Source organism: Periplaneta americana, chromosome 16 (assembly GCF_040183065.1).
Source record: "Periplaneta americana isolate PAMFEO1 chromosome 16, P.americana_PAMFEO1_priV1, whole genome shotgun sequence".
Taxonomy (NCBI): domain Eukaryota; kingdom Metazoa; phylum Arthropoda; class Insecta; order Blattodea; family Blattidae; genus Periplaneta; species Periplaneta americana.
The window spans coordinates 76,310,434-76,337,384 of record NC_091132.1 but is presented as its reverse complement, the minus strand read 5'-3'; the positions used below and the strand labels follow the sequence as shown (position 1 = coordinate 76,337,384).

The following is a 26,951-nucleotide window of genomic DNA, read 5'->3' as shown; positions in this document are numbered from 1 at the left end:
ATGATCGCAAAAGATAAACCAACATTATTATTATTATTATTATTATTATTATTATTATTATTAGGAGTAGACGGATATACATAGAGGTGCGATAAAAACTTTGGAATAGTTTCACAACTGAAACTCATTCAAAATGTGAAAGATGCAGCTTCAAGAGAGGTCTGTTCTGCTCTGAGTATTCATATGAAAAAGTTGTTTCTAACTGTAATAGTTTCAGAAAGGACGCAGTTCTAACAGTGGCCTTTGTCCCCTTTATATCATAAAAAAAAACAACCTACATTCTGTGCTCGAAGTTAGGTCGAAATAACAAAATATATCGATAATAACTTGCGCTATATATAAATTCGCACACAAAATATCACAAACATAGCGAAGGCAGAGGGTGAATTTATTGCTTTCAGCTCTTGGCGGCAAGGTTATATGACCACTGCTATCTTTATTACAGGCCGGAACATTAAATGTGGCAGTTGAGTGCCACGTAAGATGTATCGAATTGATTATATTCCAGTAAAAAAAAAAAAAAAAAATAAATCCCTAAATTAAACTATGGTTGAATTTATGTTACAATGTTTATTTTGTCATTCTTAATTATGTTTCTTCTGTTATAAGCCTTATCGGCCTTATCATATCTCAATGTTTCAGCTGTAATGCAAGGCATCATATCCCGTTGTTTAGATTACACTGAACAACAAGAATTTTGATTCGGTTTAAAGCAATGTGCCCGTTATGGTTTGATATGCGCTGAATCCGAAAATGCATCTCTGTTCTTCGTATAGCGAAAGGTTTTTAAGATACACCACAGTCTACTATATACAGTCACGAAGCTTGAGTTTTGAGGGTGCTAGAAACAATAGACTGTGACGGAACGTTTTGCTTTGCCTGTAATGAAGCGATATTAGCGATCCTAGTGGTGAGCAACTATCTAATGTTTGCATATTTTCTACATATTGAGCTTCGCGACTGTATGTACTAGACTGTGGATACACTATGATCACAGTCTAGTGTATACAGTCATGAAGCTTGAGTTGTTAAGGTTGCTAGGAATAATAGACTGTGCAGGAACTATTTCGCATTGTCTGTAATGAGGCGATATTAGCGATCCTAGTGGCTAGCAACTATCTATGAATGCATATTTATTACATATTAAGCTTCGTGACTGCATATACTAGACTGTGCTATGATTTCACTTTTCGATAAATTCACTCCCAGAAACACCTGGCGTGGGTTGTGGGTTGCAAACTAAAACTAAAGCTAATGCATTTTATGAGTTGATGACCTATTTCCGGTTCCTTATGGCTGTTGGCATGATCTTTTGTATTTCTAATAAATAAACAGATATTGGTTCTTTCTATTCAGTAAATTTCATAACAGTTCCAAAGTGAGGTCTATGCAATTAACAAACAGGGGTGCGATTTCCAGTATTTAAAAGAAAATTTTACCAGTTTGAGTGAAGGAAAATTAAAAGAGGGCATTTTCATCTATCCACAAATTCGCAAAGTTATGGCTGAATCTTTGTTTGTTGTTGGTCTGTCTTCATTCTTTATGTAATCTAATCTTGTGTGTCCTTTTTTTTCGTAGAATTTCATTCTTGTCGCCTTTCTTGTTTTATTTTTCAGTGTTGGATGAATGGTGCCGCACATCAATTGGAATTTTGATACTTTTTTATCAACGTCATCTTTCGTTTCATTTTTTATATTTATTTCGCAACCTAGGTAGTTAAAACTTTTCACTTGTTCTAAATTATGACCTTCCAGTATAATTTTTTAGTGTATTAATGATTTTCCCAAAATGCCATTATTTTAGTTGTTTGCAGTGAAATTTTAAAATTATACAATGCACATATGTTGTTAAGGTTAAATGAAGATCTCGATAATAAAACATTAAGGCCCAATTGTATAAAACTCCCTGACTAAAGATCAACTTTGATCGAAGATCGAAAAGTGAACTGAGTTCAGACACTTCTTCTATTGTATAAAACTTTTCTGAGATCAAATTACCTTGGTTCAAATGCAATCTAAGTTCACGTGAAAAGGATTAGGCAACATCGCATAAACAGGTGAAATACGTGATGCGCGGACCATGTTATAAAGGTTTGTTCAGTGTTGCCAATCCAGCGACTTTAACTCTTTTTCAACAACAATTTCTTTTAACTTTTATATTGCTTAAATAGGGATTTAGTGACCTTTTTAGCATCCCATAGTGACAAAATTTAATCTTTCTTTGTTGATAATGAGAAATCTAGAGACTTTACAACTACTTTTTGGCGACTTTCCGTATTACACTCTGTTGGAGACACTGGTTTTTTTGTGCAATGTAAATAATAGCGGAGAATTAGAAGAAGGCTAACTGTTCTCCAAGTTGTTATCATGTTATGGTGTTTGATACTGCTAAACATAATAAAGCTTTATAAAACGACAATTTTCGTTTAGTAATACAGTTAATTGAACATTTATGAATGTACCTATCATATCCATTAATAATTAATGGTTGTTATAAACATAATATAATTATAGGTTATGTTATTTGATACTGCTGAACACGATAGAGCCTTATAAAATATAAGAATGTTTGTGTATTAAGGCAAGAAATTGAAAGAAATATATATAAATATAGGTAACATATCTATTAATATTAATAATAATGGATATTTTATTTGCACAATCTGTCACTCGTATATTTCGAAGAGAAAAGAAATAACTGAACTTGGATCATCTAGCTTAGTCGGAGAAATTTCTTCAGTCAAAGTTGACTTTAGTTTGAGACAAACTAATCTCAGATTAGACTTTATACAACACAAAATTCCAAGTTCAGCTGAAACAAGGATCAATTTAACCTGTGATCTAAGGTTAAATGGTTTATACAATCGGGCCTTAAACTCTTATTCTGGTTTAATTTGATCCCTGGATGTACCAGTTTTTCCATTTGCTGATAATGTCTTCAATATAGATATTGAAAAGTGTAGACGACACCGTACACCCTTGTCTTACTCCCTTTTTGATAATAATTTCTTCAGTTTTTGTCTTCCCTGTATTTATTATGATATTAACTGCAATGTATTCTGAAACGCCCTGCAGTGTATCTAACCTTTCTCCTCACGAAACACGCTGCAAGCTTCCGAGGCCAGGTAATCCTGACGGGTTTTATTGTCACAGGGAAATATAAACCACTTCCGCGACTTAAGTTCATAAGAAGATTGGGTTCCGTATAATGGCTGGGGCACCATCATCTTGATTCCTAAAGCCGCTTGAAAATATAAGAACCGAGTTAGCAGGAAATAGCGGAGTTCATGTCAAACTCTGATAAGGATCGTGTCATCCACAGCTGCAATGTCAATATAAACTACGTTAATGGTATAGGCTACTATTGCAATAGATATATGTAATTTGAATGCACCTTCCTATAATCCTCCTTAAATTTAATAAAAAATCTCTGGGGTAACCGAAGGTTACACAACAATAAAAATAATGAATATATTTTTTACTTCGTTATTTAACGACGCTTTATCAAGTACTAGGTTACTTAGCGTCGATGGCATTGGTAATATCGAGATGGTATTTGGAGAGGTGAGGCCGAGAATTCGCCATAGATTACCTGACATTCGGCTTACGGTTGAAAAAAAAACGGAAAAAACCAACCAGGTAATCAGTCCAAGCGGGAATCGAACATGAGCGCAACTCCGGCACGGCAGGCAAGCACCTTAGCCGACTGAGCTACGCCGGTGACCAATAATAATAAAACAATAATAATAATAATAATAATGATAATCTATGTAGCCTATATGACGGTCATCCTAAAGTTGCAAGACAGAAGCAAAGGATTGGATTATACGTATTAATGTAACAATAAAGATGCAAATCTGGCTTTCAGGTAGAAGCTCCCTGTGAAGCAGGCTTGGATAATTTAAAGGGAAAAATTGTTCCAGGGCTGGGTATCGATCGCGGGACCCTTAGCTTAGGGCAAGAATGCTCTACCGACTGAGCTACCCCAGGAACTATACACGACACAGTCACAATTCTTCCCTTCATATCCCCACACAACTCAAATGGGCTGACAAGATGCCAGAAACCCAACTTTGAGTGCACACAATTCTGTGCGACTTAAATTGTGGCTTTCTGTTAACGTACCTGGCGTCTTGTCAGCCCATTTGAGTTGTGTGGATATAAAGGGAAGAATTGTGACGGTGTCGTGTATAGTTCCTGGGGTAGCTCAGTCGGTAGAGCATTCGTGAGCTAAGCGGAGAGTCCTGGGATCTATACCCGGCCCCGGAACAATTTTTCCCTTGATATTAACAATAAAGATGTTTTCGGATTCCTTATTTTGTCTACGCCCCATTCAATCATATATCTATATATCATCACCATCATCTTCTTTCGTCTGGATTCCTTCTGTCTTCGTTGAGAGTTGTAGACAATCAAGATAAGCTACTCCTGGGTCACTTGCTTACAATGCTGTAAGACTACCCCGTTAAATTTAGTATAGTAGTAGTAGTAGTAGTAGTAGTAGTAGTAGTAGTAGTAGTAATAGTAGTAGTAGTAATAGTAGTAGTAGTAATAGTAGTAGTAGTAGTAGTAGTAATAGTAGTAGTAGTAATAGTAGTAGTAGTAATAGTAGTAGTAGTAGTAGTTTTTAGTAGGTTATTTTACGACGCTGTATCAACATAGCAGGTTTATTTAGCATCTGAATGAAATGAAGGTGATAATTCTGGTGAAATGAGTCCGGGGTCCAGCACCGATAGTTACCCAGCATTTGCTCATTTTGGGTTGATGGAAAACCCCAGGAAAAACCTCAACCAGGTAACTTGCCCCGACCGGGATTCGAACCCGGATCACGTGGTTTCGCTGCCAGACGCGCTAGCAGTTACTCCACAGGTGTGGACTGGTAGTAGTAGTAGTAGTAGTAGTAGTAGTAGTAGTAGTAGTAGTAGTAGTAGTAGTAGTAGTGCTGTTCGTGGTGGTAGTGCTGTTCGTGGTGGTAGTGCTGTTCGTGGTGGTAGTTTATTCAACGACACTTTCAACTGTAGAAGTTATTCTAAATTCAACGTGATCAAGGAATGACCGAAAAGACATCAATTGTTACAAATCACGCCACTCTTGTAAATTCTTTAAGACTGTATATCAGGATACATAGGCTAATTAAACTGTAAAGAATCGAGTTCCTGAAGTCCTATGATTTGTAAAAATGTTTGTCTTAAGTGCGTAAGAATAATGTAATATTAATAAAAAATTTAAAAACAAAATCTGTACAAAGCAGTTAACAACACATTTTTATCTTCAAACCACTAGCCAATTAAAGAAATGATACTTCTGAATAGTTCATTCTATATTTATAATATTCTTTTACCCTTAAAACTAAAGAAAAAAGGTATTTTACTATCTGTAACTCTGAAAATATCGTGATTAGAACACATGCTTATATGACATTTTTAGCTCAGAATGTCTTCGGAAATAAGCTCCGGCGGTAAATTCTAGTGAATCAACCTGTATATGAGTAGCTTATAAGTGGACTTACATATTAGTTTATTTCTATTTTCAAAAACTGAATAAATGAAATAGGTATACTTGTTATTTTATAAATCCAAATCCATCACGCTACAGCCCTGAAGGGCCAAGACCGACCAGCCGGCTGCTGGCCTCACGTTCACATGCCGAGGCAGAGGTGGACGATCATCCAACCATAATGGAGGTATCGTGTGGTTAGCACGATGATCCCCCCAGCCATTATAGCTGGTTTACGAAAGCGGATTTTCGCTACCTATCGTAGCTCCCCAAGTGCATCACGATGCTGGGTGGACACTGGTCCCATACACTGGCCGCAATTTCATGAGAAAATTTCTTCCCTGATGAGGACTCGAATCAGCGCGTATTCCGTAACGCGAGTCCTAGGCAGGATGCCTTAGACCACGACGCCATGGTGCGTGACTCTTATTTTATATACATTATAAAATACGTAAATAGATTATTTAAGCTATATTACAGAGGGGGGGGGGAATGTCCGCTAAGAAGACATCTATAAAATCAATGATATTTTATAAACTACAAAGCTCTATATACAATCGCTTGCCCATAGCAATGTGCAATACAATAGTTTGTCTGGTGATATGTGGCATAAGTTAAACACATCCCAATTTATTGGCTCACTAATGTAACTTGTATTAATGTTTACTTTTCTGGATTTTTTTAACAATTTTATTTTTAACAACCATTAGAACACTATTTTCAATTATACTGGTAAGCGTATTAAAAACAAAGATTTATAAATTAGTGTATGCGACGTATGAAATCTTGTCGTAATTGTTCAGGTAGATATAAAGCCGTGAATAACTTCTCCTCCTTTGATACATTTTTCAGTATTTCACGACCAACATTAAAATCAACTTCATCATCAGCATTATTTTCAGTACTTAATGGCTTCCTTGTGTACATTTCCAAACAAGTACTTACAGAGGATTATTAAGCTTCATTAGTGCATCTTTAAAACATTAAAGTGGCAAACAGCTATAAAGTGTTCGCGTCATCGGCAGGATAACAAAGGCTCACTGTTAATGGCGGGCTCAAACTCCATATACAGTACATACACCTTTCGGCCGTACCTCGATCACGTGTAACTTAATGAGATGGAAGCACGCAGTAACTTGAGCGAAGTCATCGACAGCGGGTTGAGCATTAAGACATGTATTGCTGTCGATCGCTGAAATACCTCCGATTCCAAAGGTCGATATGGTACTTCACTTTGAAATCTCAATGCTATTGCTAAGTAATTTGTTTCGTAACTCGGTTTCTCTGGCAAGTTAAGTCAATTGATATATAAACTTGACCTCGATAATAGTATATTATATTATGCATACGACTGTTTTTGTTCGACCATAATTAAATGTCTCAGTTTTGAGTTTTTATAAATATCTTACCTTGTTACATTGTTGGTAATGAAATGGTAACCAGCAGTGTATTTTCAGCGTGTTCTCGATTATTTCTACAGATGGCAGACACGAAGCACTTTTGCGTGTACGCCGTATTTACTGATTTTTTTGCAGGGCTTTGGTTTGACGATTTTAATCTCAAAGAAGCACACATTAAATCACAGGGAATTAACTCAATTTATTAGAATATTAAAATTAACATGAACAGAATTTATTTTATTTTAAATACATGTTGTTGATTGTGCAATTAGTGCCTGCCATTTTGGACTGCTCCTTTCAAGGCCTGCGGGTTGCTGCGCGTACATATTAATCAATATCGTATATCAAGTTGGAAATCGATAGTTGGAATAACATAATGAATAGCAGTACTTTAATGTATGTCATTAAAGTACAGTCACGTCACATTTAATGAGTGTATTATAGTGTGATCGAGCAAAAAACATATAAGATCCGATTACAGGCACAGAAAAAACATTATTCTTTTGGATGAGTGGAAGTATCGACTTATTACCGAACGAATCTAAACAGAGATAGTCCACACCTATGGAGTAACGGTTAGCGCGTCTGGCCGGAAACCAGGTGACCCGGGTTCGATTCCCGGTCGGAGAAAGTTACCTGATTGATGTTTTTCCGGGATTTTCCCTCAACCCAATATGAGCAAATGTTGGGTAACATTCGCTGTGGACCCCGGACTTATTTCACCGGCAGTATCACCATCTCATTCAGATGCTAAGTAACCTAAGATGTTGATAAAGCGTCGTAAAATAACGTACTAAAATACCAACGGTGGAGTTAACACGCGTAATTGAGGTTCGTTCTCCGACCAAAGTCACCAGTAAGCACTTTCCAACAATGTGGCCTCCGCGATCTCCAGATTTAAATCCGGCCGACTTTTGGTTGTGGAGTTACCTTAAAGAATGAGTTTTCCTGACACATTAAACAACCCTACTGCAACTGAAAGATGCCGCCTCGCAAGAAATTGCCAATATTCTAAGACATTATCTGCAAAATGCTGTGCATGATGTCGCAGACAATGCTGTACGTTGAACAAGAGAACGGCGGACATCTTCCCAATGTTTTGTAAACCCCGTTGTTCGTCCAACATTGTGATGTTTTTTTGGTTGTTTTTTTTCTATCTCAAATATTATAATATTTATAGCGGTTTAATGTTTCAACTGACTTTTGAAATACCCTATATATATATATATATATATATATATATATATATATATTATTAGTATACATTACTCTATAGGTGCCATTATCATCCCAGCCTCTCTAAAAGTTCTGTGTATTTAGAAGGTATCACAATCACAGTAATCCATTCCGATTGCTCACATTGCTTTGCAATCAATAGCGTTGACTCGCTCTTCAGAATATCAAAGACTTACCAGTATGGTAAACATATTGCCTTTCGCATTCATAACAAAGGGATCTGAATCCCAAAGAACTATGTGATAGGTTTGATGGTGTTCAATGTCCATTCCGAGAGCGCACATTGCTTTGTAATCAATAGTGTTGACTCGCTCTTCAGAATATCAAAGACTTACCAGTATGGTAATATAATGCTTTTCGCATTCAGAACAAAGGGATCTGAATCCCAAACAACTATGTGATAGGTTTGATGGTGTTCAATGTCTCTACTTATTGCCAACGAAAATGTGACTAATAGCTTAGCACCACTAAGAATTCCATTTATAAGATGAGGACTGGTAATCAGAGATTCTTTACCTCTAATGACGTTACGATAGGTCAAGATAATGATTAACGTTTGACACAAACGAGAAACGTTCAGCGTATTTTTCCTGGTTATTTTTCGGCAAATAAACGAACATCTTCTGTGGTGACAGCTTTCACAACCAGGAGTATTCAACGCCAGTAACTGTCTCACTTCTCAGATTTCTTGATACAGCAGTTCGCACACGTTGAATGTTCTCGGGCTTTCAACTAAACCTGTAACATTGCTACGAAATGATGACAACACTGCCGTGAACTTGACAACAATTTGTTTACCAATTTCAAAGTGATGTCCCGTTTGGGAATTCTTCCTTGCTTTGGAACTTGAGACTCAGTCCTGAAGCTTTTTTTTCTACACAATGGTCCAGGTTTTGAAAACGTCTTCACAGAAAATGTCTGTTGATATACCGAAAAATATTCTATATCTTATGAAATTGCATTAATATATAGAACGAATTCGTAACAGAAATTTATCGACTGTAAGAGTTGTACGGTATTTCATTTCGTTGTCTCTAAACGACAGGAGAGTTCATTGTGTGAAATGCTGTGCCAAATCAGATTGTTCAAACTTAGCAATACAAAACTAAATTCTTACATTACACTCATGTTTAATACATGAGAGTCTTTGGCAGTATAATTTATTTACAATGTCATACCGTTTTCCAGTCATTCAGTTTTTTAGTAGGACATAATATACTACCAAAGAAGAGCCTAGTCTAAAAACGAACCATCGTCTTGACTTAAAACTGTCAAAGAAAAATTATATTATTAATTATTGAAATTCTTGAAATCATAAAATTAATGACTTCTTAAAAATATTTTGGATTCTGAACCAGTGCTGGAGGAAAATTATTCTGAAAGTGAAATCAGTGAACATGAGTAAGAATATTTGACATTATAGTAGAAGAGTTTTGATCTGTAGCATAGTTTCAGAACCGATTTTCTTAATACATCTTCTGTTTTTCTTATTAGAAATTTAAAACAAGTGTTATTTTGTTTCTGCAGTATATTTCCATAAAAAATGTAAAGGATTACCGGCTAAAAATTCATATTTTGTATTGTTTTCATAAGCTGAAGCCTTAATGCACTATTATTTCTTAATATTCATTCAACAAAGTTCGTGTATGTTAGTGAAATAACATTTTTCTACTTGTTTTAATACCTAGGTACTCTAATTTAAGAAATCTCAGACTTTCTATGCAACAACGGCTTAAGTTTTCCAAACTTCATTCACAAATATTTAAAAAGGGTTGTGTTTAAATTAAATTGATATTGGATTTTAATAATTTATAAAGTCTAAAATATTATACAAAACAAATGATACGAGTATACGCAATAATAAAATTTATATATTGTTCTAAAATTTGATATCTTTTTTCTCAAAACATGGGTTTTCAACTTAAGCTGTTATTGCACCCAGCGCCCCTATTAAAACACAATGTAACAAGACTGAACCACTTATGTTCATCTGCTCTTAACCTCAAATAGAATCAGCTAAGCAATGAACTATAATGCAGTATTAGTGTCCATATTTTATAATTTGTGCAGAATGTTTATGAAACACCGAATTTAGCATCTTTATGGGTCTAAAGAAGTAACATTGTTAGTGTGTTGTGAAACATGGGACAACACTTCTCTCGTGGTGGGAACGGCTTCCCACAGATACGACTCATTTAGTTCGCGAACGACTTCCACGGATACGTCTCATCTAGTTCGCGAACTACTTCCACAGAAACAAATCATCTAGTTCGCAAACGACTTCCACAGGAACGTCTCATCTAGTTCGCAAACGACTTCCACAGAAACGTCTCATCTAGTTCGCGAACGACTTCCACAGAAACGTCTCATCTAGTTCGCGAACGACTTCCACAGAAACGTCTCATCTAGTTCGCGAACGACTTCTACAGAAACGTCTCATCTAGATCGGGAACGACTTCCACAGAAACGTCTCATCTAGTTCGCGAACGACTTCCACAGAAACATCTCATCTAGTTCGGGAACGACTTCCACAGAAACGTCTCATCTATTTCGCGAACTACTTCCAGAAAAATTTCCAACTAGTTCATCAAGTTCACTTGAATGATTAATTCAATTCGAACTAAACGTTCGCGAACTACCCATCACTACAATCGACTCTCCATAAAATACATGTTCAAAACTAATAAAAATAACACTATTACTTTTATTCAAAATTAATTTTTTATCAAAGTAGATAAAACGTTGTACGATATACTTATTGCAACTTCATAATACAGTACTCGACTGGTTATCAAACGAGAACGCAATCTCGTATTGTAATATGAAACGTTACGATACTCATATCGTAAATAACTATTGCAATAGACCATAATGTTCAATTACTGGAATATTCTACACTTGAAATTTCATTTTGAAACAAAATTTTTCTTCACCTACTGAATACCTTTTTAATTCTCTTAGCCACAAAATACTAAGAACACCGCAGATCGCCTTTTGGGCAGCCCGATTTTAGTTCCTGCATAAAATTCATAACAGAACATTATACATAATTTTAGACGGCCTTTATTACATTTCACATTTTCAGAAAGATAAATTAATGATTCTATTATAGACTAAATAATGTTTACTCTTGCAGTAACGGCTACCCATGAAATAAAAAATACACCAAAGAGAACACGTGAGGAAAATCAGTATACGTGAATGGCGATTTACATTTATCGAAGTTAATTCAGGTTACATGACCAAACAAAAGCATCCAACACTTTGTGACAGTTGACTGTCAATTGTGCTGTAATTCAGTCCCTGTTTGAGATTACATACAAATAAAAAGTTTAATGCGACATTGCCGCACTCCAGCGTCCATACTAACAGCAGAATTGTAACACCAATCTTGTTGTTTGTCAATGAACAGGAGTCGCTTTCGACACAACAAACGATTGTAAACAAAAGGTCATGTCCAAAAGTTTAGTGATACTGTTGACAGATCGTTAACACAGAGCCGGCAAACGAATCGATACAACAAATATTGACATTTTCAATAAAATGTGTTTGCTGTGGCCACTGTGAAGATTTTTACAGTTACACGTAAAATGCTAAATGCTAAATTAGCACTAAAATAATAAGTAACGAACTAAACCAAGAGAATAAATTAACTACCCAATATTTATTTAATCAAATGTTTCAGATATATTGAACATTTTTCCATTTATGTTCTGGCTTCCCAATATAAATGAAGAGAGTGATCCACGCGTACAGTCCATTTTTAAGGCATCATGCCTGGGCTCGCTTTATGGAATGCGTGCAGGTTCGAATCCTCGGGACTGAAGACATAATTTCTCTTTAAAATTTGGACCAGTGTATGGTACCAGTGCCAACCCGGCATCGTTTTTTATTGGGTTATTTTACGACGCCGTATCAACATCTAGGTTATTTAGCGTCTGAATGATATGAAAGTGATAATGCCGGTGAAATTAGTCCGGGGTCCAGCACCGAAAGTTACCCAGCATCGTGATGAATTTGCGGAGCTACGATAGGTAGCAAAATCCGGTTATGATTTGATTTGATTTATTGATATTAGTTCACAAAAGTACAAAACTTAATAATTTAACAAAAAGATCTACAGTATATACAAAAGTAGTTAGGCCTATACATAATAAATATACAATTTCCTAAACTAATAAATTTATCGCAAATCTAAAAAATTTATTGGTTCAAACTTGCACTTACGTCTGGTAAATCCGGTTATGAAAACCAGCTATAACGACTGGGGTATCATCGCGCTAACCATACGATAGCACCGTTCTGGTTGGATGATCGTTTACCTCTGCCCAGGAATATGGACGTGAGGCCCAGCAGCCGCTAGTCGGTCTTGGCCCCTTCATGACTGTTGTGTCACGGATTATTATTATTATTATTATTATTATTATTATTATTATAATTATTATTATTATTTTGTAATAGCAGATTTGGTATTTTTTTCTTGTAAAATGTCAAATAAAAGGTCTCTTCGAACCTATCGTCAACCCAGTGGACATAGATGGTTAGGAAGACCCTTTAGAAAACTGCTAGAAAGGGCCGAAACAGGTCTACACAAGCCTAATTCGTGACGGATGATGATGATGACGATGATTATAATGATGATGATGATTATTATTATTATTATTATTATTATTATTATTATTATTATTATTATTATTATTGGTTATATACGCTGCAACCTACTGATTAACTGTGCCCGTTTTCGTACTTTCACTTTCAATTTTTTTTATTGCGAGGATCATATGATCAGTGACTCCCTCTGGAATGGAATGATTGGAATTTCGGGAGGAGAGCACTGCGACTTTTCAAGATCTATTGCGCTAACTCCAAGCTAAGCGCATTCCTAAACCCACACCGGCTGACTACACTAAAGGTACGGTCACACGTCGCTACTTTTGCAGCGCTGCAGTACAAAATACTGCGCAACTTTCTTACTGCGACGTGTGAACAATGGGGCAACCCAAAAAGTAGCGGCTGCCGAACCTGCTTCCCCCTACTTTTTCATGCTGCGCGCAGCTTAGAAGTAGCGTCGCGACGTGTGAACAGGGTTCTCAGGGTTGCAGCCGCAGCATTTTTGATATCGGTTTTGTTGAAACTTTTGCTGCGGTGGCGACCAGTACCAGTGTTGCCACCCAAATGTTCTAATGATACTTTTATTGTTTGGATATATTTTAATGTTAGATGTGATGAAATTAAATGATTTGTGACAGTTACTAAATGTATAAAACAGTCTGAGTATATTTGCAGATGATATAATTATTTTTTTTTAATTTTTTGTAGCGTAGTTTAAAACAGGAGGGTTGCCAACATTTAATAAGCTGTTGGTTATCATTTAAGTATATAGGCGTTTTTAATAGCTTTATAGTAAAAATAATGCCAATTTCTAAATATTAGTTAGGACAGAAAAGCAAATAATAGATAAGTAAGCCATCGCATGAGTTCCATAATAATGCAAACATAACCACAAAATGTATATTGAAAAATCAACACGGAGTTGGAAACCTGCAGCTAGACTACGGCTGCAAAAGTAGCGCCTTGTGTGTGAACAGACTCGCAACCTCCAGTTGCAACTTTGCAGCGTCCGGGTTGCGCAGCACGAAAAGTAGCGTGCAGCGCTCTACTTTTGGCTAACGTGTGAACACGACACGCAACTTTTGCAGCTGCAGTACAAAAGTTGCGCAGCAAAAGTAGCGACGTGTAACCGTACGTTAAGGTTCGCTGCGTACTCATGTTTCGAGCAGGTAACACCACTCGTCTCTAGATCAGCCCCATCTGTTTGTCGCCAGCCGAAGTTCGGGGAATAATGTGAAAATGGAGAAATGTTGACGGAAATATGTAGATGCCTATTTTAAGGAAACTTGAGAATCCTGAGAAAAACCCCAACTGCGACCTTGTTCGCTACAAGTGTCACTAAAATACCATGCCCTACCGGGTCTCGAACCCGGATCGCCTGTGTGACAGGCTGAAGGTCTAATCCAGACCTACAGAACTGTAGCTCCTGAGAGCGACTGCTTTACTCCCCTTTCTTACCCCACCCACCTTTTCTACCAGTGCGGTCATGACGTTCTAGTTACGCTAGGCTGCATCAACATTTATCGCGGCGGCAGGTATACAATACTCTATCAAGAATTACAAATGAACAGATAATAAAATCCTTAGGAACATACCTTTAGAAAGTAAGAGAAAAATGAATGAGGGAAATAAATAAATTAAAAGGCATGTAAAATAAACTTTAAAGTGTATGTGTGCATATAATGTAAGAAGGTCTACCTATGTATATATCGTCCTATTATTAGTAAAGCCGATTAAATCCACTTTTTGTGTAAAATAAGTTAAGTACAGTCCCCGACTTGTCTTCTCGTGCTTTGTATTCTACTAAAATGAAATAAGTCCGAAATGTTGCATGCAGGCAACAAACCAATGACTTTATTTGAAGAATTTATTATGATTTTTCGTGCATTAATTAAGTTTTAATTCCTGTTTTTACAAAACTTGTATTACTGAACTGGTTTTACTAATAATAGCACGATAAATAAATTGTACGTTGGTAAGTGAGTGATAGCTATATGACCGGATGTCAATGCTGTCATTCAACATTGTAACGCACTCCAGCCAAATAAATAAATAAATAATTAAGTAAATAAATAAGTAGGCCTAAATAAGTAAATAAGTAGACAAACAAACAAATAATACGCGTACTGCAGTTTAAAGAGAACTGGAACATGGCAAAATCTAAACCCGTGAAGGAATATTACTTCAAAAGGAAATGGGAATATGTTTATTTTGTTGTTGAAGACGAAAGAATTGCTTGTTTACTGTGTTCCATCTAATTTGTTTCTACTCGTCATTTCAATATTAAACCACATTTCAATAAAGTTCATATTAAGAATTATGAATGCACAAACTTTCGGGTAAGTTCATTATTACGAACTGTATAGTGATTATTTATTTATATAATGTAAAATAAGGACGTCACTCGTTGTGTTCATTTTGATTTGAAATTAATAGTGACTTTCAAGGTTCATTACTTAAATGCTATAAATTTATGTTTCCATAGGTGATGATAGGAGGAAAGTTTTCGAAAATCTAAAGCAGGTTAGGTGCAAAGAAATTTCAAAGAAACTACCGACAGGAAATTGAGCATAATTGTAAACCTTGAAACGAGATAACGCTTTATAAAAACAATGAATTTATTACAATCCTTTTTGAAAATTACATGCCGCCACTGATGGACCTTCGACGTCCAGAGAAGGTAAATAACTCTACGCGGAAGTCGATCATCCCCAATAGAAGTGGAGTGAGGCTGACGCCATATTTCCCCTACTTACGAGTTCTGCAGGCCTGTTCTAACCACTCAGCCACCGCAAGGGACGATTGTCTCTGAATGCGCCGAACAACATATTGAAGCTAAGATATAAATTCTGTATATTAGGAGAGACCCTAACTCTCGATGACTAGATCTTTCAAAGACATCAGCTCTAATGGCAGCCAGCAAGTTCCTTAACAACGCAAGCCGCGTCGTAACAAAACACGATCGAGTTGTGTAGACAACACACTTGCGGTTATCGAGCACCTGTGTGTCGATAGATGACAGCATCGTACATCACAAAGACCGCTGCTATAAGAGATAGTTTGCGGCTTGAGCAAGTCTTGAAAGTTGTCGCATTCCCGCAATGTTAGGGGTAATAAATTCTAGCGCAACTGAACCTAACAAATGAGGTTACTGAATCAAAACGAAGAGCGCTTCGCTCTCAGCGTTACACACCATGAAATCTATTACATATACTACGGTGAGAAAATAGGACTTCCTCTTCGCTTTAAGATGTCAACGCTTACAACTGAAACGAATGATTACGGGATGTAGAAGTGCATGTAGATAATTGGTTCATTGTGTTTGTTCATTGCCAATTTAATTTTCTGTCTTATGGTAAACAGAAGTCTGGCTTCGTGCTGACCTCTTATCTCGAAAGACTTACGATGTGTTCGTCTAAAAAGTGTAAGGACTTATATGAGACTATACTGTAATAAAAAGGAAGTTTAAAATTTTTATATTTGTATAAAAAAGGCCAATTTTGTTTGAATATTCATTACCATATCACCATATCGCAAAATAACCGCATACTAGCCATACCAACAAATAAGATATCATCATATTCATCATCATACACAATCTCGCTCTCGCGCTTGTGGAATATACCCTATCCAGTGACATCAGAGACTGTCGAAATTTAGTAGCCTTCAAAAGCAACCTTATTAAGCATTTTCTTACTGCGTAGAGTAGGTTTAATTTTTACTTAATCAATAAAAGAAATGCTCCTCTCTTCTTAACTTTTACAATAAACTGTCTAGCTTTTATTAACCAGTTAATTTTTTAGTACTTTGATTTTTATTGTATTTGTAAATTTAATATTAATTGTAATTATAATTGTAATTGTATTCTTAATATTGTAGTTGTAATCACCTGGTAGAGGGGAAGAGAAGGCCTGATGGCCTTATCTCTACCAGGTTAAATAAATAAATAAATTTATTTATTTATTACGGCCTACGTGGAACTGATATACTATTTCAAAGATCATAAAAAAAGTAATAAGTCTACAGGAAAATACATACTTCTGATATTTCCCACTGCATCAAAGAATCCGTCTCAGAAAACATTTCAAATTAAATAATAATAATTTTAATTGGTTATATTACGATGCTTTATCAACTGCTATGGTTATCTAGCGTCTGAGTGAGATGAAGGTGACAATGCGCCGAAAGTTACAAAGCATTTTCTCTTAATGGGTTGAGGGAAAACCTCGGAAAGGCATGAGCTGCTGCCAAGAAGTCAAAAGGAGAATAGCGATGGCAAAGGAAGCTTTTAATAGAAAAAGGAGCATTTTCTGCTGACCTCTGAAAAAAAAAACGTAAGGAAGAAACTACTGAAGTGCTTTGTAGGGAGTGTAGCATTGTATGGGGCAGAAACACGGACATTACGACGAAGTGAAAGAAGCAAATAGAAGCATTAAGATGTGGATATGTACAAGAATGGAACATGTGAAGTGGACAGATAAAATAAGTAATTAAACTGTGTTGGAAAGAGTAAGTGAAGAAGAATTATCCTGAAACTGACCAGGAAGAGGTAGAGGAGTTGGTTGGAACACTGGCTGAGAAGAAATTGTCTACTGAAGGATGCACTGGAAGGGATGGTGAACGGAAGAAGAGTTCGTGGTAGAAGATATCAGATGATAGACGACATTAAGATATATGGATCATATGAGGAACTAAGAGGAAGGCAGAACACAGGAAAGATAGGAGAAAGTTAGGTTTGCAGTGAAAGACCTGCCATTGGAAAGAACAATGAATGAATGAATATTATATGATTATGTTTGAGCCTTCTACCATTATTTTTAAGCCGTTCTCTTCCAAAACCATCCCAATACAATCCTTGTATACTTGTAAGGTTGTGTTATTGTGCATGTCACTTGAAAACTCGCTCATTCCGTAGACCGATGGACATAAAAACTAGCCCAGTCTTTTCATAAAAATGTAATTAACTCATTTTAAGATCACACTCTTCAATCGAATGATATATAATAAACTAAAGAAATCATATCCAAAATATGCCAGAAACGAGAATAACTAAGGCTGCCTTTCAGTACAATCCTACAGGAAATTAAATTTGAGTCGACTCTTGAAAAGATGGCGTGAACAATTTTCAGACGAAACAGGCCAAAGTTTAATCCTTCATGTCGATGATAAAGATTCAGTTAGCCAAAAGAATAAGCAGACATTTATCACTTACCTTACTTACAAATGGATTTTAAAGAATCCGGAGGTTCACTGTCGCACTCACATAAGCCCGCCATCGGTCCCTATCCTGAGTCCCTAGCATCACATCCCACTTCCCTCAAATCCAGCTAATTTTTAAGATTTAAAAATACCTGCGGATGGAATATAAAAACCGGAGACAAATAAAAAATATGAAAGCTGGTAATACTTACAAATAACTTTTAGATAACACGGAGATTCATTGCCGCCCTCACATAAGTCCGCCATCGGTCCCTATCCTGAGCAAGATTAATTTTTTATCCCTCTATATAAATCTCTCATGTTTTTATTCTTACTATTTGTTTCTACCTCATTCAGTTCTTCCTTCAAGTAATCTCTCTTTTTATTCCTAAGTGTACGACTTGCATCCCGTCTGTCATTGAAATAATTATCTCTATTCTTCTGAACTGAATCCAGTCAGAATTTCAATTTTGCCTGTTTCCTTCTTTCCACTGCGATGGAACAATCTTCATCAAACCACGGTTTCTTTTTCTTAGTTTCATAATAACCTATGCTCTGCTCAGCTGCAAGTTTGATGTTATCTCTGATATTTTCCCTCACGCTATTAACATCTAACTCCTTCTCAACTCCGTCGAAAGTTGCTAATAAAAGAATAAAATGTATGAAAGTATTTAACACCATGATAATAATAATAATAATAATAATAATACTTACTTACAAATGGCTTTTAAGGAACCCGAAGGTTCATTGCCGCCCTCACATAAGCCCGCCATCGGTCTCTATCCTGTGCAAGATTAATCCACTCTCTATCATCATATCCCACCTCCCTTAAATCCATTTTAATATTATCCTCCCATCTACGTCTCGGCCTCCCCAAAGGTCTTTTTCTCTCCGGCCTCCCAACTAATACTCTATATGCATTTCTCGATTTTCCAATCGTGCTACATGCCTTGCTCATCTCAAACGTCTGGATTTAATGTTCCTAATTATGTCAGGTGAAGAATACAATGCGTGAAGTTCTGCGTTGTGTAACTTTCTCCATCCTCCTGTAACTTCATCCGTCTTAGCCCCAAATATTTTCCTAAGAACTTTAATCTCAAACACCCTTAATATCTGTTCATCTCTCAAAGTAAGAGTCCAAGTTTCGCTACCATACAGAACAACCGGTAATATAACTGTTTTATAAATTCTCACTTTGACAGCAGACTAGATGACAAAATTTTCTCAACCGAATAATAACACGCATTTCCCATATTTATTCTGCGTTTAATTTCCTCCCGAGTGCAATTTATATTTGTTACTGTTGCTCCAAGATATTTGAATTTTTCCACCTCTTCGAAGGATAAATTTCCAATTTTTATATTTCCATTTCGTACAATATTCTGGTCACGAGACATAATCATATACTTTGTCTTTTCAGGATTTACTTCCAAACCTAAATAAATGAATTTTATGCAATAAACTAATTTTTGCTTATAAATAGCAGCAAAATTCAGATATCGTATTCTTGATTTTTTCCGTGTTAAATTAGCCTGCCATCAATAGATTTGTGCAAATATCTCTCTCTCTCTCTTTTTTTTTTTTTTTTTTTTTTTTTTCAAATTGTCGGTTGGCCTATTATTGCGTGACTCCGTCAAACTGAACTCCGGCTCCTTTGGTGAGAAGTCATCACTTTACTGGATTATGGATGTTTCAAATGTTGCTATTGTTCACGCAACAATCTTTATAAACAATCTAAGTTGTTTAATATTCAACGTCAAATCATGAATAAAATACAATACAACTTGTTATTATCCAGAACTTTATTCAATGACTTACAGAAACGAAGAAAAAGATGAGAAAGGAAGAAGAGAGAATCAGGATCTTTGAACAACTTTCATGGCACTTTTCTGTATCTAATAACACCTTGGTTAATGAGTGGCCGCAATGGTCATATTCTGATTCTCCACATGAAGCAGAGTGGAAGAATACACGAAAGTGCACTCACTTGCGTTCTGCTTGGCTACAGAAGGGCGTCAGGTCCAGCCCAATGGGATACTTTTATGTTACAAGTTGAATGAATGCTTAGTAGACTAAATTCTTTCACAGTGACCTATATTTTACATAAACACTCCTTATATTTTCTTCCTAATGTCGGTTATAATTCTTCAAGAGCCTTAAAATATTTTTTCTATTTTCAGGCTGCTAACATACATAGGCTCACAGTCCACAAGTAACGCACAGGTCTATCCATACTTCAAACGGCATATGAATCTATTTAATATATTCATACAGCTGCTTAATTCTTGTATTAAATATCATTAGACCTGGAAAAGGCTTCTGACAGAGTGGATTGAAATAAACTTATGGGGATCCTGAACAAAATTGGTGTCGATTCGAAAGAGAAGATGCTATTCAGTAATTTGTATATGAAATAACGAGTCAGGATAAGAGAAGTGTGAGAAGGAAATAGAATAGAGAGAGGAGTACAAAAAGAATGCCCTTCATCACCTACCCTGTTCAAGGTCTATTTAAGTGATTTAATAAGGAACTATTTTAGATCATTTGATGGGTGACAGTAGGAGTAAGAAGAATAAAGAGCATAAGATTTTCTGATGATACGGCGTTGTTAGCAGAAGAGCTGATAATATTAAGAGATATTCTACCGGAGATAAATGACAGCTGTGAACAGTATGAGATGAAGATAAATGCAAACAAGACTAAGACCATGGTTGTCCCAAAAAAGTAAGTAAAGTAAATGTGCGAATTCGAAATGAGACAGTGGAACAAGTGGATAGCTTCTAATATTTGGGGTGTACGGAAGTTACTTTCAGTTCTTGAACAATTTCATCTTTTGGTTTGAAATCTGATCCATTATTAATCTGTTGCTATTTTTGTTACTTGGTTATTTAACGACGCTGTATCAGCTACTAAGGTAATTTAGCGTCGATGGGATTGATGATAGAGATGGTATTAGGCGAAATGGGGCAGAAGATTCAACACAAATTACCTAACATCCTGAGCATATATATCAGATTGACCATTCCCATGCTATGAAATTGCAACATAAAATGAGAACGACCATCAGAACCTCCACCGTCGAAAAGACATTTTTGGTAATAACCGCGAGATGGAAGTACAGTTGCTCCATGCAATTCCATATGGGTTATAACGTGATATCTTTTTCAGTCGGTAGATGGCAGCATAGTGAAATTGATCAAAGTGGTTGCCTTCAAAGTTCATTAGGCTGGTCAATCTGTTATATGTGATCAGGGTCTAATATTTTCCTTACGGTTGGGGAAAACGTCAGAAAAAATCCAACTACGTACTCAGTCCAAGCGGGAATCGACCCACGCTCAAGCGTAACTCTAGATCAGCAGGCAAATGTTTCAGCAGACATTTTTTTTTTTACCTTTTAGTTTTATTTATTTATTCATTCATTCACTTATACATTTATTTATTTATGTTTATTTGTTTATTGATGCATTTACTTACTTATGCAGTATTTATGAAAACATTATAGAAAAAATTTATATTTCAAGACTGTATACAAGACACCAAAGGGTGCAATAAGGAATACATCGCTTCCCATTCATGTTATGGCTCGTGTAAGTGAACCAGCATTGTCGAGCATATTTATTTATTTTTACACATTCAAGAAAATGCTTACCATGCAATAACCAATGAGAACATACACACTGGCCTTGCCTTTATTGAGATACGTTATGATCGTGACATTTCTTTGCATTATGTAATTTTACTCTAGTCGCATCAAGTTATTTTGACGAATAAAAAGACAACGTCATTTAATTTTTCGGCAAACAAATTTAAAGAGCTTTAATACCTGGGACATAATTACTGTGATAAGAAAAGAGACGCTGTAGACAAAAAAAAAATGATCGAAGACAAATTTAACGTAAGTTCACATAAAACAGAATAAAATCATAGTGAAAGTGATTCATTTACAAGTTATCGTTTGTTGCATTTATGTCTGCATCTGCACAGTAACTGATCCCAAAGTGCTACATTTAATATACAAATCTGGCTCCCTGTGAAGCAGGCTTGAATAATTTCATGGGAAAAATTGTTCCGGGGCGAGGTATCGATCTCGAGACCCTTCGCTCTAATGCCCTACCGACTGAGCTACCCCAGGAACCATACACGACACCGTCACAATTCTTCCCTTTATATCCACAAAACTCAAATGGGCTGACAAGACGCCAGAAATCCAACTTTGAGTGCACACAATTCTGTGCGACGTAAATTATGGCTTTCTGTTAACGTACCTACAGTAACGAATATGGCTTTCAGTAGAAGCTCCCTGTGAAGCAGGCTTGAATAATTTCAAGGAAAAATGTAATGTTTTGCTGCGACAATTAGTGCAAGGCTGAAGTATGACTGAGACACATAGCTCACTGTGTCATTAAAACTATTACGACGACATACCGTATCAAGAAGGTTGTCACTGAACTTTATCATGAACTGTGATGTATTTCGAAGTGTTCTCAAACTACATTTACTTTCACTTCAATGATGTACCTGCAATTGAGCCGTTCAGAGCAAAAGTGGTGTAAGTCAAAATTGGTAATGGTGTTTAAAGTAAAAATTCTGAAAAATACAGCGCAAAGTAGCAATTAACATGGCTTTCTTGCTATCCACTGACTACTAATAGTTTAAATAAATTGAATATTAATTGCTACTTTGCGCTCTATATTACAGAATGTTTACTTTAACCCTCATTACCCATTTTTGACTTACACCATTTCTGCTCTGAACGGCTCAATTGTAAATTACAAAGAAATAACTTTTTACGCCGGTTGTTTCATGTATTTAAAAATTCGAATATATGTTATTCAATATAACGGCTTTAGACTTAATGTAAGTTATACTGTATTACACATTAGTATTGCGCAGACAGATTATCTATTGTATTCTGAACATGTGTGTAGACTATGATTAAAAAGTGACAGACCTAGGCCTATGACAACGCGTAAATTATATGAAATTAGAGTAGCGGAAATCGGATATATGAACAGAGCAAACATAATCGTGCTTATTAATGGAGAAAAATTCGTTCCGGCACCGAAAATTGAATCCAAGACCTTTACCCTGGCGCGCTGAGCGCTCTTACAATCTGAGCTATACCGAGACCCGGTCCACAGCGCCGGCCGAACTTTCCTCCTTTGTATCGTCAATGGCCTACTACCTGCATTTTAGACTGTATCTCGCAGAAGCGCACATTTTAATGACTTTATTAGCCATTTTGCAACAGTTTTAGTTAACTGTTACAAATGACATTATATATTCTTATTAGAGGAACTAGCCGTGCTCTAGTGAATATTGTCTAAAATGCAGGTGCATAGGAGGAGAGTGCGGCTGGCGTTGTGGATTGGGTCTCGGCATAGCTCACATGGTAAGAGCATTCAGCGCGATAAGCTGAGGATCTTGGGTTCAATTCCCGGTGCCGGAACGAATTTTTCTCCATTAATAAGTATCTACGTGATGACTACACAAAGTCACTGATTACACAATATTCAATAGAGAACAGCGAAGTCCTCTAATAAGAATAGTCTATATGTAAAACATAATCGTATTGAGCCTATTACACTTATGGGCAGATCTGTCATTAGATCAAAGACTTGTAAGCTGGTCGAGACGTAGATGGGAGGATAATGTAAAAATGGATTTGAGGGAGGTATTATATGAAGATAGAGGCTGGATTAATCTTGCTCAGAATAGGGACCGATGACGGGCTTATGTGAGGGCAGCAATGAGCCTCTGGGTTCTCTAAAAGCCGTTTGTAAGTAATAATAACAATAATAATAATAATAATAATAATAATAACTGCCTGGACCTTTGATAGCAGGTCTATCTCAGAAATAGAGCATTTTTGTGGTGAATTCTTTTCATCATGTATTTTATATTAAATGTTTTTAAAAATCAAGTGTAGCAGCAAGAACCTTAAAAATTCCCATGCTTTTGTTATACTCTTATGACCATGTACATAACAATTCAGGAAAATCAGGAAAAAACCAATCGATCGATGAATCGAACAACCAACTAAAATTTCAAATGCACTATAGACAATATTATTCTGATTAGCATTTTAATTGTTCCCAGGTGCAACCAGAGGAGACACCAGAAAGCCAACACGAAGTAGACAAGCGGCATGTGGGAGTTCTGGCCCGCACAGGTCAGCTCCCATTCCAGGGAAAGCGGTCTTACTCTTCACTCGTACGGAATGGGGATCTCCCTTTCTTTATTCGCAAAGAATGGAACAAGAAGACGCATCCCATGATGAGTGGACGCAACTTCGCTGAAATCCTGCAACCTGGCAAGCGGTACGTGGGTTCCCTGGCCAAGACCGGTGGCCTACCGGGGAAACGATCCGACGACAGTGAAGTCAACAACCTACTGCAGAGCGTACTCGCCACCGAGGACTTGTGGCGTCTGCAACTGAAGGCCTTGAAGCAGGAGTTGATGCGAGAGGAAGAGGAAGAACTGGAAGAGACGCTGCCTGAAGAAGTTACTGACGAGGAGAAGCGAAATCTGGCGTCGTTGGCACGAGGAGGAAATCTACCTTTTAAGGAAGGAAAACGTAGTGTGGAAGCTCTAGCACGAGCCGGCTACCTGCCGGTGCCTAAACCACCACAGGAATCTGAGGAGTACCCACACGACAGCAGCGAGACAAGCGAAGAACTGATCGGTAAACGTAGCATCGCATCCTTGGCGAAGACTGGACAGCTTAAAAACTTTTTCCAGGACGAGGAAGGCAAGCGAGGTGGCATTGGATCTCTGGCCCGTAACGGCTATTTGCCCCAAAAGCGCGAAGATGACGATCTAGACTCTCTGATTCAGGAACTGTACCAAGAGGAGGACAAGCGCAACATCGCCTCCATGATGCGTAACAAGATCAGTCCCTTCCAAGAGGGCAAACGTAACCTTGGATCCATTGCCCGAGGTGGTGGCTACCGCCTAGTTAAGAAAGACGAAGATGAGGACGTTCTCGAAGAAGACAAGCGAAACATCGCCTCCATGATGCGCAACAAGATTAGTCCATTTCAAGAAGGCAAACGCAATCTAGGATCCCTGGCCCGCGGTGGAGGCTTCCGCCTTTCCAAGAAGGACGACGAAGATGATACTCTAGACGAGGACAAACGAAACGTCGCCTCTATGATGCGCAACAAGATCAGTCCCTTCCAGCAAGAAGGTAAACGGTATCTAGGTTCCATCATGAGGGGCCAAGGATCCTCTTTTGGAATTTCCAAGAAAGACGACGGAGACCAAGAAGAAGATAAGAGAAACATTGGCGCCATGGCCAGGAACTGGCATCTTCCCGAGCATCTCAAATACGGCAAACGATTTGACGATGAGGAAGAAGACGTAGAGGACATCGCCAAGAGGTACGTGGCAACTCTCCTGAGGCACGGGAGATTACCAGTTGGAGCCTCAAACGACAATAGTGATGACATGTCCGACGACAAGCGACACATCGGCTCCCTGGCCGCGAAAGGCTCCTTTCAGGTCCACAAGAAGTCGAGCCGATCCACTGGAAGTGACGACGCTTCATATAATACCACAGATGCAGCAGGCAAGACCAAACGCTCTGTAGCAGCACCGGAGAACCAGATCCAAGCTTCGACCACTAGCAGTGACGGAGCCAAGAGAACGAAGAGGCAGGCATACCTGGTGCCTGCTACTTCTTCCGACGAGTTTCCCATGCCTGTAATGCAGAATTCTGACCTGTTCGACTATGAGGATCTAACAGAACTACTGTCCGGTGGCGCGGCGCCAGAGAAACGGTTTCTAGGTAAGTTATTACCATAACCCGTACGATGCTTCAATATGTCTCTGTTGTATGTCCATCAATATGTAAGAATGAAGGAATTACAAAATTGTGACTTGTACCGATGACAGAACATGTTATTTCAAGTTTTAACGAAAATATTCCTAAAGATAACTTTGTAAGACGTGGAAGAACTTATTTTTTCCACTGTAATAAATAATTTCAAAATATATTAAAAGTAAAAAATCGAATGCATCAATGAAACTTTTTCATATTTTACTGTATACTTCGCACATGTTTAGTAATTAGTTTAAGGATATGGAAAGTTAGTGAAAATAATTCCTTATATTATAATACGAAAAGTATTACAGTCAAATGTCGATGTAGGGAAATTTTGAGGAAAGTGAAATTGTTTTCGTTGTATTGAAATTTCTTTAACTCAACAAATACAACATAACAACAAAAATTCAGCCATACAATATAAAAATGAATGTTGAGAGTATAGACGCACTGAAGGAACATTTCTTCACTACTTTGGACTTGTCTAGTTTTTCTCCGGCACTACTACTAAAATTTATATATTTTTTTTCTTCTTAAAAAATTACTTACATTTCTCCTTCGCTGTTAAGTTGATTGCCATGATTTTCGTAAGGATACTATGTGCAACACAAATATTTCACAAGCCCTTTGTGTAACTGCAATATTTCCAATGCACCGGCCTATTGGTGGTCGAAAACCGTTACCCTTGTAGTCATCAGCAACAGAGCCAATTGTGATAACCTTGTAACTGCGGTAAGTTTTCAATTTTGAAGAATGATCACTGTTGAAATTTAATGTGCTTCATATCTTCTGCGTAGAACTGTGGGTGACTTGAAGGCTTTCATCCATGCAACGACATTTCATTGCTCCAAACTCAATCTCGTTGTCATTTCAATTAGTTGAAATAACATTGACACAAACAAATATATACAATAAGACCTATCACAATAAGACCTCCATATGAAACGATATCTCAAAGAATTGCTATTAGCTGAAAGAAGGATGCAGTAGCCAGTGTTCATGTGGACGATTCTTTACGTCATATTTTACCGTAATGGATATAATCATTGCGACAGTTTCGTCTCCACTTAAGCCTTGGTTTTTCTGAACCGACGCATGCGATGTGCGAGGTGCGAGGCCCGCTTCGCATAAATCCGGATTACACGAGAGATAGTGAGTGGTTTCTATAGATGCGAGGTGCGCAGA

At 37.1% G+C, this 26,951-nt stretch overlaps 1 protein-coding gene across 2 annotated transcripts in view; it reads left to right on the top strand.

The window, feature by feature from the left end:
- Positions 1–26,951, top strand: part of Nplp1 (Neuropeptide-like precursor 1) — a 243,734-nt gene that overhangs the window by 167,425 nt on the left and 49,358 nt on the right. For both annotated transcript variants that reach the window (XM_069849634.1, XM_069849633.1), the window contains exon 2: positions 24,041–25,730. In XM_069849634.1, coding sequence (XP_069705735.1) covers positions 24,041–25,730 — 1,690 coding nt within the window. The remainder of the gene's footprint in view (positions 1–24,040; positions 25,731–26,951) is intronic.